The 10,826-nt window shown below is 47.3% G+C and overlaps 1 protein-coding gene across 2 annotated transcripts in view; it reads right to left on the bottom strand.

Moving 5' to 3' along the window:
- The window catches only part of FGD5 (FYVE, RhoGEF and PH domain containing 5), a 124,014-nt gene that overhangs the window by 19,274 nt on the left and 93,914 nt on the right, over positions 1-10,826 (bottom strand). For both annotated transcript variants that reach the window (XM_040491890.1, XM_040491891.1), the window contains exons 11-12: positions 3,105-3,176; positions 2,022-2,090 (exon numbers count right to left, since the gene is read on the bottom strand). In XM_040491890.1, coding sequence (XP_040347824.1) covers positions 2,022-2,090; positions 3,105-3,176 — 141 coding nt within the window. The remainder of the gene's footprint in view (positions 1-2,021; positions 2,091-3,104; positions 3,177-10,826) is intronic.

The raw sequence follows: 10,826 nt of genomic DNA, 5'->3' as shown, positions 1-10,826 counted from the left end.
CTGGGCTAAGCACCCTGATCTCAATTCATGCCTCCAACAATCCCATCAGGCAGGCACCATTATTATCATCCTCATTTCACAGACAGCTTAGACAACCTGCTCACAGGCACAAAGCTTGTAAGTGGCAGAGTCAGGGTCATCAGCAAATGAATGTGCCTCCAGTGTGTTCAGGTGTGGTGTGTGGGGGGTGGCCACGCAGTTGAGTTCTTGCCCCATCTGGGGACAGTGACCAAAGCTGGGCACAGAGCCTTGCTCACAAGCCTGCCCACCCTGGGGAACTGGCTTGTGTCACTAATCAGAAGGGTACCTGCCTTTTTGCGGCTGCCCCTCAGGCACCTGCTGCCATGGCAACTGCCATTAGCACCCTGGGGTTTTATGTGTGGTCAGAACCAGGCTGCCTCCTGATTGCCCACAGTTCTCTTCTTCAAAGCAGGTATTTTATAGCTCGATTTGGAGGAAGGGAGAGGAATCCTTCATGGAGGAGTAAAGGGGAATCTCTCACAATAATGAGCCACCAGTGGGGAACCCCACCTATCGCTTCGGGTCATGGTGGGAACCACTCTGTAGCATTACTGAAACCCCTGTGCATTGCATTGGTGGGCAGAGGCCCTGACTTTGTTCTACAGTTACAATTACTTTATGAAACTGGTACCTATGAGAAAGAAAAATTCTTAAGTGTGTTTATCACGGCTCTTCCTGGTTTAGGAACCTGTGTATCCTCCTCCCATCTCTCTCTCTAGGTGATATTTATGAAGGTCCTATGCTAAGACAGAGCAAAGAAGGGGACCCAGATTCAGCAGGAGCTATGGCCTAATTATAATGAGGGGATATGAGAGACCCAGGCCCAGCATGGAGATGAGGGAGGGAAAGGCCACGATGAAGCCAACTAGATGCTGGAGGGAACATGAGGGAGGGAAGAGAGACAGAAAAATGGGGAGAAAGGGAGAGGGGAAGGACAGACTTCTTACCCTTCCTTCTGGGCTTAACTAGGTACCATTTCTCCAGGAAACATATACTTAGCACAGTGTGTAGCACCAGTGAACATATAACAAACATCAGTGCTGCTGACGCTATTGTCCATCTTTTTATTCCCTGACTCTCGTTGACCTCCCTCTTTGCTCCCATAGACCTGAGGTTCTGTCCATGTCATGCTCTTAACTCGGTAGTTACATTAGACACCGAAGGTTGACGGCACAGCATGAGACTTTATCTCTTTGTTTCCAGTGCCCAGCACATAGGGCAGTAAATATCTGAAACAGAGTTCTTAGACACTTACAGCCTGTTTATTATTACTTCTCACACAACCCTAACAAAGTATAAGAGGCTCTTAAGGGCAGCCTTGACTGACAGTAACAAAAAGTGAAAGTTAAAATCATGAAGAACAGAGAAAATTACACCCAGCAGGTAGAAGAACTTAAAAAGCAAAACAATTTTGGGCCATAGGATTGGGAAAATTATTGCTTGTAGCTCAACAGCCACAGAGGTTGATGTTACCATGCAACAGGCCTGGACATTCCCTGGTATTCCAGACTGTGGCTGCAAATCATCAGAAATGTTACACTGTACTCTGTCTTGTGCACAGTGGAGAAAGTGCTAGACTGGGGTCACAACCCTGGTTCCCTTCTGGGCCTCTGCCACCAACCTGCTGGGAGATCTGGCCCAGGAAACTCCCCCTTCTAGATCTCAGCTTTCGTGCGTGTTAGATAAGGCAGTTGAACAGCTATCTCCAGTGTAAGAATTTTCCAGTGTTAGGATGTTTGAAATGGGGACACAGGCAATTAAATTTTGGCAACATTCCATTTAAAATCGCTCAAATAATCAATGAGGGAAAGACTGTGGTTGGCAATGGTTAAGCCCTCAGACCTCTGGAAAGCTCAGCTCTGTAGAATGATCTTCAGCCTAAATATTCGGCTCTGTTCTAGGTCCCCCACCCCCCAATTCCAGTTGCCTTTGAATAATGACCCAAGAAAATTTCACAAAATTTGATAGTCCGGGGGCTTGGCTGGGCACCAGGTACTTACCAGGAACAGGTGCCGGGGCCGTCTGCTTTTCCCTGTTACTTTCATCAGTGTCCCTTCCTTCAGAAACTCCTGTGGGGACAGAAGCAGACCTGAGAAGTCAGGCTGATGCCCAAGAAGAGTGGGGGGAGGCCCTGAGCAGGAAACTTAAATCTTGGTGCCTCCCAAAGTACCACAGAACAACTAATGGGTGAATTCCCGGCTTTAGCGAGATGCCCATGTTTGCTTCTTAGGAGCAGTCAGTCCGCCTTGACTTCTAGCAAGCCCCAGACACTGTTCTGGTCTCTGAGGGGTCGAGACAGTGACTCTTTCCCTCGTTTGCTGCCATGGGGAGCCCTTCAGAACAAAGCCTGTGAAGGTTTGCTAAACAGCTGAAGACCCGTGAACGGTTGCTACAGGCTCATTAATTCCGGAGGATGATTAAAATAGATGCCTAAAGTTACTTAACATAAAGAAAATATTTAATAAATATTTACTGAACTGGTGAGCCAAGGCCAAACCATTAGGTGTGATTTTATAGACTCTCAGACCAATGAGATCCCTGTTAATTTTGAATAAAATATCCTGAACATAACACCTCTCATGTCTATGTCTCTTGTCCTTCATTGACCATAACAGGTAACAAACATATCTTTGACTATTTTTGAGCTGAGTTTTGTGTTTTCCATTTGGAAGCTTAAAAGTGGGTAAATTTGTCTCTGGAAAAATGTTATTTTTAAGCTGCTTTGTAGGAGCATGGTTTTTGGGAGATGGTTTTCCTGATTTTCTAGCAATGCTGGGCTAAACTAAAAATACTTGGTGTCTCTTCTTCTTAGAGGTGAAAAGAACCACAGGGACATGAACCCAAATGGCACTGTTTCTTTAAAGGTCCGGAAAGTGGAAAACACCAGGGGAGGCAGCCCCTGGGCCTTGTGAGCCCAGCAGAACCCTCCCCCTGCCCTTCCCCCTCCCCCTCCTCGGGTAAACAGCACCTGCAGCCAGGCCTGTCTGGGACCAGCCCAGCTGAACAATGGGTCTTATCAGAGCCTCACCCGCCTGCCTACCAGGCCGCCCTCTGTCCCTGCCCATTGCGGCAGTGGCACTCACCCTTCCTGGCTGGAGGAGATCCCCTTGGCCTCGAACACTGTGCTCAATGTGGACCAGCTTCTGCAGGTTTTCCTGTGGGAGGAAGCAGGGCAATGGGGAGCTGGTCAGGACCCCTTTAAGGAGTCTTATCCCTTCTATTAGAAGTGGCATTGCTTCTACCTCAAAGGAGGAAAACAGAGTTCAGGAGGGCCTTGCCCTAAATCTGACCTCCTGTCAGTGGCAGGACTGGGATCTGAGCCTGGCCTTGCAGGGTACCAGACATGTGGACTGCCCATACTCAGGCTAGTCCCTCTGGGCCTGCGATCTGACACCACCATCTTCTGTGTGCCATGGGCACAGTCACTTGCCCTTGTTGTGCTGATACCCATATTTATCGCTAGGCCATGGCTCCTCCTCTCAATCTGTGTCCCCTGAAAGGCCTGGAGCATCTAGCCATCACTAATCCAGAGGGGTCAGATGCCCAAGGCCAGACTCTCTCTGGGATTGCAGCCCGGGGGGGGGCCTCTGAGGGAAAGTAATCAAGAAAATTTTCCACCTGGGGAAGAAACAGATCTGTGTTCTTTGAAGAAAAATATGTGTGCCTGGGAACTCCTTGTTGGTCCCTCACTGGGCTATCCACAGTATGCAGTGACATACCTACCCTCCCTCTGCACAGTACCCCATTATGCTAGAAATAACAAGCACTTAACCCATGAGGTAGGTGTCCTCTGAACCTTCTGCGGGGTCAGGGTCTTAAGTCAACACACAGGTGACAACTGTGTGTAGGGAAATTGCAAGGCAACAGTGCCCCCACCTTTTCTCTAACAGTGAGAAAAAGATAACGTACAGAATCACAACTCTTCTCACACCTATTGGAGGCTGAAGTAAAAGGCAACCAACTGAACCGAATCCCAAAGACTGACAAGCCCCTTCAGAGACATGAGACACATGAATTGCTGCAACACACAGGAGGAGGAGGTGGCCAGCATAAAGGAGGATGAGAAGAAAGCAGCTAAAATGTTAATGGATTCTGAAAGGTTGGGTGGGGGCTGATGGGATAGTTTAGAATAACAGAGCCCCAGACACAGGAAAAATGCAGTCACTTGCAAGCTCTTCTCTCAAAGGTCCCACCAGGTGCTCACAAGGAACACTAGGGGCAGGGCAGGGAGCCTTGGTGGTGAAGGCATGCAGGTTGCCACTGGGGGGGGGGGGGGCGGCATAAAACCCTGCCAACTTCCCCAGGCCCCTCTCTGGTGCAAAACCCTCAGTCCCCGGGAGAGGCCGAGTAACCCACTCCCAGAGGACAAGCAAAATGCCACTCACCACTTCTGGGGAAAGGGCAGAAGCAAGAGCTGTCTTTCCCAAGAAGAGGGAAAGTACCCACTGGGCCCAGGATTGTGCAGTAATACTAAGCAGAAACCTGCCCAAGACCTGACATGGCTACAAGGCAGCGTGTGTGGCTACCGTGCAGAGGAGGTGCTGGAAAGCAGAGAAGGCCTGGCTTGCAGGCCCTGCTTGGGACTGAGGTTTGTCCAGGAGAGCAGACACTTATAAGCCAAGCACTGGGTAACAGGAAACAGCGGTCTACCTCTGAGAAGGGACAAGACAATGGAGAGAGCCCTCTTCTGTGGTGCAGGGATTGCTAAAAGCTGAGGGTGGAGACAAGGGCAATGAGAAAAACTCTCCAGTATCTCAGGCCCCACAAACAGTATCAGGTAATAGCAGCCCTCTTCTGGAGGACTGTGAAGTCTGTGGGGCTCTGAAGGTGACAAAAGCAACAACAAAACCCAAACCCAACTCACCTAGTTGACTGGACTGACTCAGCTCCCACCCCCTACATGAATGGCAAGATCAGAAAAGAGGCGCTCCCACTTCTGGGGTAGATACTATTTCCCTCAGTCTCTACAATTCTTCCAACACATAATACCTGGCATCCAATCGAACATTATAAGAAACACAAAACGCAAGGAAGTACCCCAACTCATTTTCAGGAAATAAAGCATTCAACAAAACCACCTCTTATTAGAGGTGACACAAATGTTTAGAACCATCAGACAGGGACTTCAGAGTAATTACGATCAATATGTTAAAGGAGCTAGTGGGAAAGGTAGGCAGCATGCATGAACAGATGGAGAATTTCAGCAGGGATGGAGACTATACAAGAGAATCAAATGGAAATGTTAAAAACAAAAAACGTGATATCAGAAATGAAGAATTCCCTTGACAGGCTTTGCAGCAAACTGATCACAGCTGAGGAAAGACTGAACTTGGAGGTATGAAAGTTGAGATTAACCAAACTGAAACACAAAGAGAAAAAAGAATGCAGGGGGTGGGGGGAAAGAACAGAGCATCTAACACAATTTTCCAAAATTAACGAATGACAACAGATCCAGGAAGCCTGAGAATCACAAGACAAATACCATCCACAGCCCCTTAAAAACACACATACTAAGACATCATAGTCAAACTTCTAAAAGTCAGTTGTAAAGAGAAGATCTTGAAGGCAGCCAGAAAAAAGGGACACACTATGTAAAAGGGATAAATATAAACATTACAGTGGATTCCTTATCAGAAATTATATAGTCTATAAGAGTGGTATCTTTAAAATAGTAAAAAGGAAAAAAAAACTGGTCAATCCAGATATTTTTCCCAGGAAAATAACTTTCAAGAATGAAGGTAAACTGACCAATTAAGTAAATGGGTGATGGATGGTGGGACCCAGGTATCTCACTGCTAGAGTGGAAATTTATAGATAAGCCAAGGGAGGAGACTGGAATGATCCACATAGAAGTGATCAGAATTGGAGCTATCAGGGGCACTTGGGTGGCTCAGTCGGTTGACTGTCTGATTTCAGCTCAGGTCATGATCTTTGCAGTTAGTGAGTTTGAGCTCCAACATCAGGCTTGCTGCTGTCAGCCTGTCAGTAAAGAGCCCACTTTGGATCTTCTGTCCCCTTCTTTCTTCCCCTCCCCCACTTGCACTCTCTCAAAAATAAATAAACATTAAAAAAAAAGAATTGGAGCTATCAGTAGGGATACATATTTACCTTAATATAGATACAGATGGTCTTGTACAGAAATATCTATAGACATGAGTATACACACAGGTTACTATATACACATATAATTCTTTGCTCTGTAAATAAGAGGACCTGAAAGAAATGATAGCCTACTTGGTGACCAGACCTTGGTTTCTAATACCATTAATCCAACTGAAGGAACCAGGACTCCTTGCAGAAATGGCTGATTCTAAGGCTAAGGCAGGAAATACACAAGATGAGTCTGGAGATTTTTATAGTGACAGAAAGTAGGAAAGTGCTAAAAAAAAAATAAAAAATAAATAATGAAAGTGCTAAAAAAAAATAGGCAAACCAAAATATCCCACCCAAATCCATATTGATGGGGATATGTGGAGAGTATGGAGAAACCAACTGACAGGGCTCCCAATGGCCAAAACTGGAACAATTTGAGAAATAAAAGAAATAAAACGGTATGAGATTATAACCTTAACATAAAATAAATATCTGTGAGCCCTTAATAACATAAATTATTTATTTATAATAAGTAAATACATTAGTAAATAAGGGAGAAGAGACAAATCTCCCATGCAGAATTCCACATAATTTAGGTAGGTGCTCTGCCCTCAATGAGAGGAAGCATAACTCCTCATTCCTTAAATGTGGGCCGTGCAAAGTGACATTCTTCTAAAGAGCATGGACTAGGAGGGGAGAAGGGGATAACTTTATGGAGTTTAAATAAAGAAATGGAGAAACCTGATAAATGCACCCGCAGCCAGGTGGGCAAGGTCTACAACAACACTCATAAACCATGGTGCTAGTATGCACCTTCGGTATGATGTCATGAAAGTGGTACTTTGCTTCCATGATCTTTCTCTCCAAAATCTATGAACCCAGTCTGTTTATGAGAAAAGTATCAGACAAATTCCAATAGGGGGCATTCTACAATATACCTGGACCAGTATTCTTCAAATTAGTCAAGGTCATCAAAAACAAGGGAAATCTGAGCAACCATCACAGTCAAGAGGAGCCTAAGGGAACACGAAGACTAAAGGTGATATGATATCCTGGATGGGAACTTGGAACAAACATTAGGCAAAGATGAAGGAAACCTGAATGAACTTTAGTTAATAATACTGTCTCAATACTGGGTCTTTAATGTATTTGACTAACATAAAGATGCTAGTAATAGGAGAAACTGTGTGTGGGATACATGGGAGCTCTTCGTATTATCTTTCTTAATTTTTTTTCTGTAAGTTTAAAATGTTCTCAACAATAAACTCTGTCCAGAAAGTAGGAAGGTTGGTCACCAGGGGCTGGGAGGAGGGGAAATGAGGGCTTAGCGTTTAATGGGAACAGTTTCAACTGGAGAGAGAGAAAGAGTTCTGAAGGTGGATGGTGGTGATGGTCACAAAACAACGTCAATGTACTTAATGCCCAGGGACTGTGTTAATAATGGTTAAGATGGGGGGCGCCTGGGTGGTGCAGTCGGTTAAGTGTTTGACTTTGGCTCAGGTCATGATCTCACGGTTTGTGGGTTCAAACCCCACGATGGGCTCTGTGCTGACAGCTCAGAGCCTGGAGTTTGCTTCAGATTCTGTGTCTCCCTTTCTCTCTGTCCTTCCCCCGTTCACACTCTCTCTGTCTCTCTCTCAAAATAAATAAACATTTAAAAAATAAAAAATTAAATAATAATAGTAATGGTTATACTGTACCTCAATAAGAAATTTTTTTAAGTTCATTAAAAAAAAAACCAGATGGAGCAAATCGGAGACCCCAGACTCGCACATGTCCCCTCACTCTCTTCTGGGGGGAGACAGTTTACTTTCGTGCTGTGGGGAAGAGGACACTCAACGGCGAATCTGATCAAAAGCCTCGAAAGATGGACCCTGCAAGCAGATGTGGGATTTTCTTCTAGGGAATCCCCTGAGACTTGGTCTGAGTAACTGAAATTAGGACCAAGGTGCATGCACTCTCTGAGGTAACCTGTGACCAATCCTTGAAGGAGTTCCCTGTGCTCACAAACCTGGGAGCCAACTCCAAACCTCCACCCCTACATTTCATGACATTACCATGGCTGAGTTGATACAAACAAAAAAAGAAAAATCCAAATGTGGGAAAGAGAGAAAAACGGTCCATGCGTACATTTATGTGTGTCACGAGAGAGGAGCAGGTGCTGTGTGCATGGGCACCTGGATGCATTTTCATGCACAGATGTGTGTGAAGTTGCAAGTCTGAACCTGTGAGTGATGTGTGCAGGCATGTCCGGCCTGGTAGCCAAGAAAGGCTCGGTTTCAAACCCGGCTCCCGTGCCGAGAGCTGAGTGATCCTGGGTGAAGCCACTTGTCCCTCCAGGCCTCAGCTTCCTTGCTTGTGACACTGGGCTGGTAATAGCTCTCCTGAGGATTAGAGGAGAATGTCGGGCACAATCTTGGGCTAATAGAGGCAGTTGTGATCACCGTGAGTAGGACACTATGTGGGAATCTGCCACAGCCTTTCCTGAAAAGCTGGTGAGGACGACCTTTCCTACTTCCAAGACTTTCCCATCCTTTCACATTTATTCCTTGTCCTCCATTGAAAAGTGATCACAGCAGGGGACGGACTACCTGGGGCTCAGCTCTTAGAGTCATGTTTCCTGATGCTTCTCCCATCACCTGATAGTTTTCTGTAAACAGTCTGCTCAATGGATTTACAGTTACACTTGGCTGTCAGTACAGTATCCTAGTGAGCTTATTGGTGGCATTTCAGACCAGGTGTCAGGTAGATAGATGGGCCCCATTTTGGGGTGGTGGGATCTGGTTCTTTCAAGAAATCATACCTCTAGCTTAGCTACCTTTGTGGGGAGTTGGGGCAATGGTTTGATGGGAGCATAAACCCATGTGAATGTTGCTGCCTGCCTCCAGGAAGCCTTTCCTGGTTCTCATAACCAGTAAGTACTTCCCAGATTCGACCAGAGGCAATGTGAAAACATAGAAGGCTTTGTAAAATGGGGGAATGGCACCATCAGATATATTTTAATAGGATTACTCTGGCTTCCAGATGAAGAATGGAATGGCAGGGTTGGGAGGTGTTGAGGCCTGAGCTGGGGAGTGACCATGGGGAAAGAGAGGCAGAGCCCCAGCCCACCCTTTAGCCACTCAAGCCACTGAGCTCTGCCTTGGGATAGGGTTCATCTGGACCTGCTTGTCCACCACCCAGGCAGGGTCCTAGCCCAATCCCAGCAAGTGTGCAGTAGGGGCTGCTAGTCCAGAGCAGGCCCAGTGTGGTGTCCACAGGCAGCTGGAGAGACAAGGGCCAGCCAGTGCCGGGCACAGCACCCAACCCCAGTCTTAGAGAAAGCCAGGAGGGCATCTGGCTGCTGCTACCGCTAGTTCCCCCTCCTACAGGAGGGTGCCGCAGTGAGCTTGCCCGCAGGAGGGAAGACACAGCCAGCCCTTCCTGACCTAGTTTTTCCTTTTTGGAAGCAGAGGCATCCCTGGCTAAAGTGAAGCGTGGAGAAGCCAGCCCATCTGCTGCTATATCATGACAGGCATGGGACCCCAAAGCACCTCTGTCTTTGGCTACACTGAAGGAGATCTCACTGTACATACAGGATGCCAAAACACACATGAGCAAGTTGCTCACGGACCCTGGAGCAGGAAGGCAGAGGACCCGATGATAACAACATGTCTGACGTACCAATTTTCACAGCCAGCTGGCTTCAGCCTCCACACTCAGAGCACTCTTTGCCCAGACCCTCATCCAATCTCACCTACCCTGTTCCCATCTTCCAGCCATGCTGGGTGGATCTCTGAACTCTACTGTGACCTACACTTCTCCATCTCCATGCCCCTTCCTGGCACATCTTTCCTCCCTCTGCCTTCGAGGTGTGTGTGTCCTCCCCATGGGGGCACCTCCTGTATCATCTTTTGTCACAGCCCTGGCTGGGAGGGATGGCTCCCTTCTCTAAACCATGTGGCATTTTCTCTTTCCCTCACGATGCTTATCATGTCCACATATTTACTGCTCCACTAACTGTGATTTCCTCCTGGGATTCACGTCTCACCTCTGTATCTCCAACCCCCAACGCAAGTCTGGCACAGAGTAGGTGTCCAATAGCTGCGACTCCCCTCCCCTTCTTCTCCCTGTGGACTCACTATGTGGACGCTCCGTGTACCTGTCCCAGCAGAGCTGGGCAACTGCTCGGTGCACATACCACCATCACTCCCACCTCTGCCCATGGAACCCAGCACTTGATCACCAAACTCTTTCCCCTCGAGCTAGGACTCAGCCTCAGAATCCTTCTCAACACAAAGCTCAGGCCTACTTAAAGCTTAGTGGAACAGAAAATATGTGGACACAAGTGACCAAGGTAGCCACTTGAACAGAGTTGGGATGTAGGATAAAGTTGGCCTTCCTTGGCAGAAAACTAGTAAATGCAGGATCAGTGTCCAACAAATAGTCACTTGCTGGCAGAAACAAGCATGCACTTAGAGCTCACGTATTCTTGTGGACGAGTGGTTTTCAAACTTTTGTGAGCAAAACGTTTACCTAGAATGCTTGTTAAAAATGCACATCCCGGGGCGCCTGGGTGGCGCAGTCGGTTAAGCATCCGACCTCAGCCAGGTCACGATCTCGCGGTCCGTGAGTTCGAGCCCCGCGTCAGGCCCTGGGCTGATGGCTCAGAGCATGGAGCCTGTTTCCGATTCTGTGTCTCCCTCTCTCTCTGCCCCTCCCCCGTTCATGCT

The sequence above is a fragment of the Herpailurus yagouaroundi genome, unplaced genomic scaffold (genome assembly GCF_014898765.1).
Source record: "Herpailurus yagouaroundi ecotype Mexico unplaced genomic scaffold, PumYag 183, whole genome shotgun sequence".
Taxonomy (NCBI): Eukaryota; Metazoa; Chordata; class Mammalia; order Carnivora; family Felidae; genus Herpailurus; species Herpailurus yagouaroundi.
The sequence above is the reverse complement of the archived record's forward strand: the minus strand, read 5'-3'. Positions and strand labels throughout refer to the sequence as shown.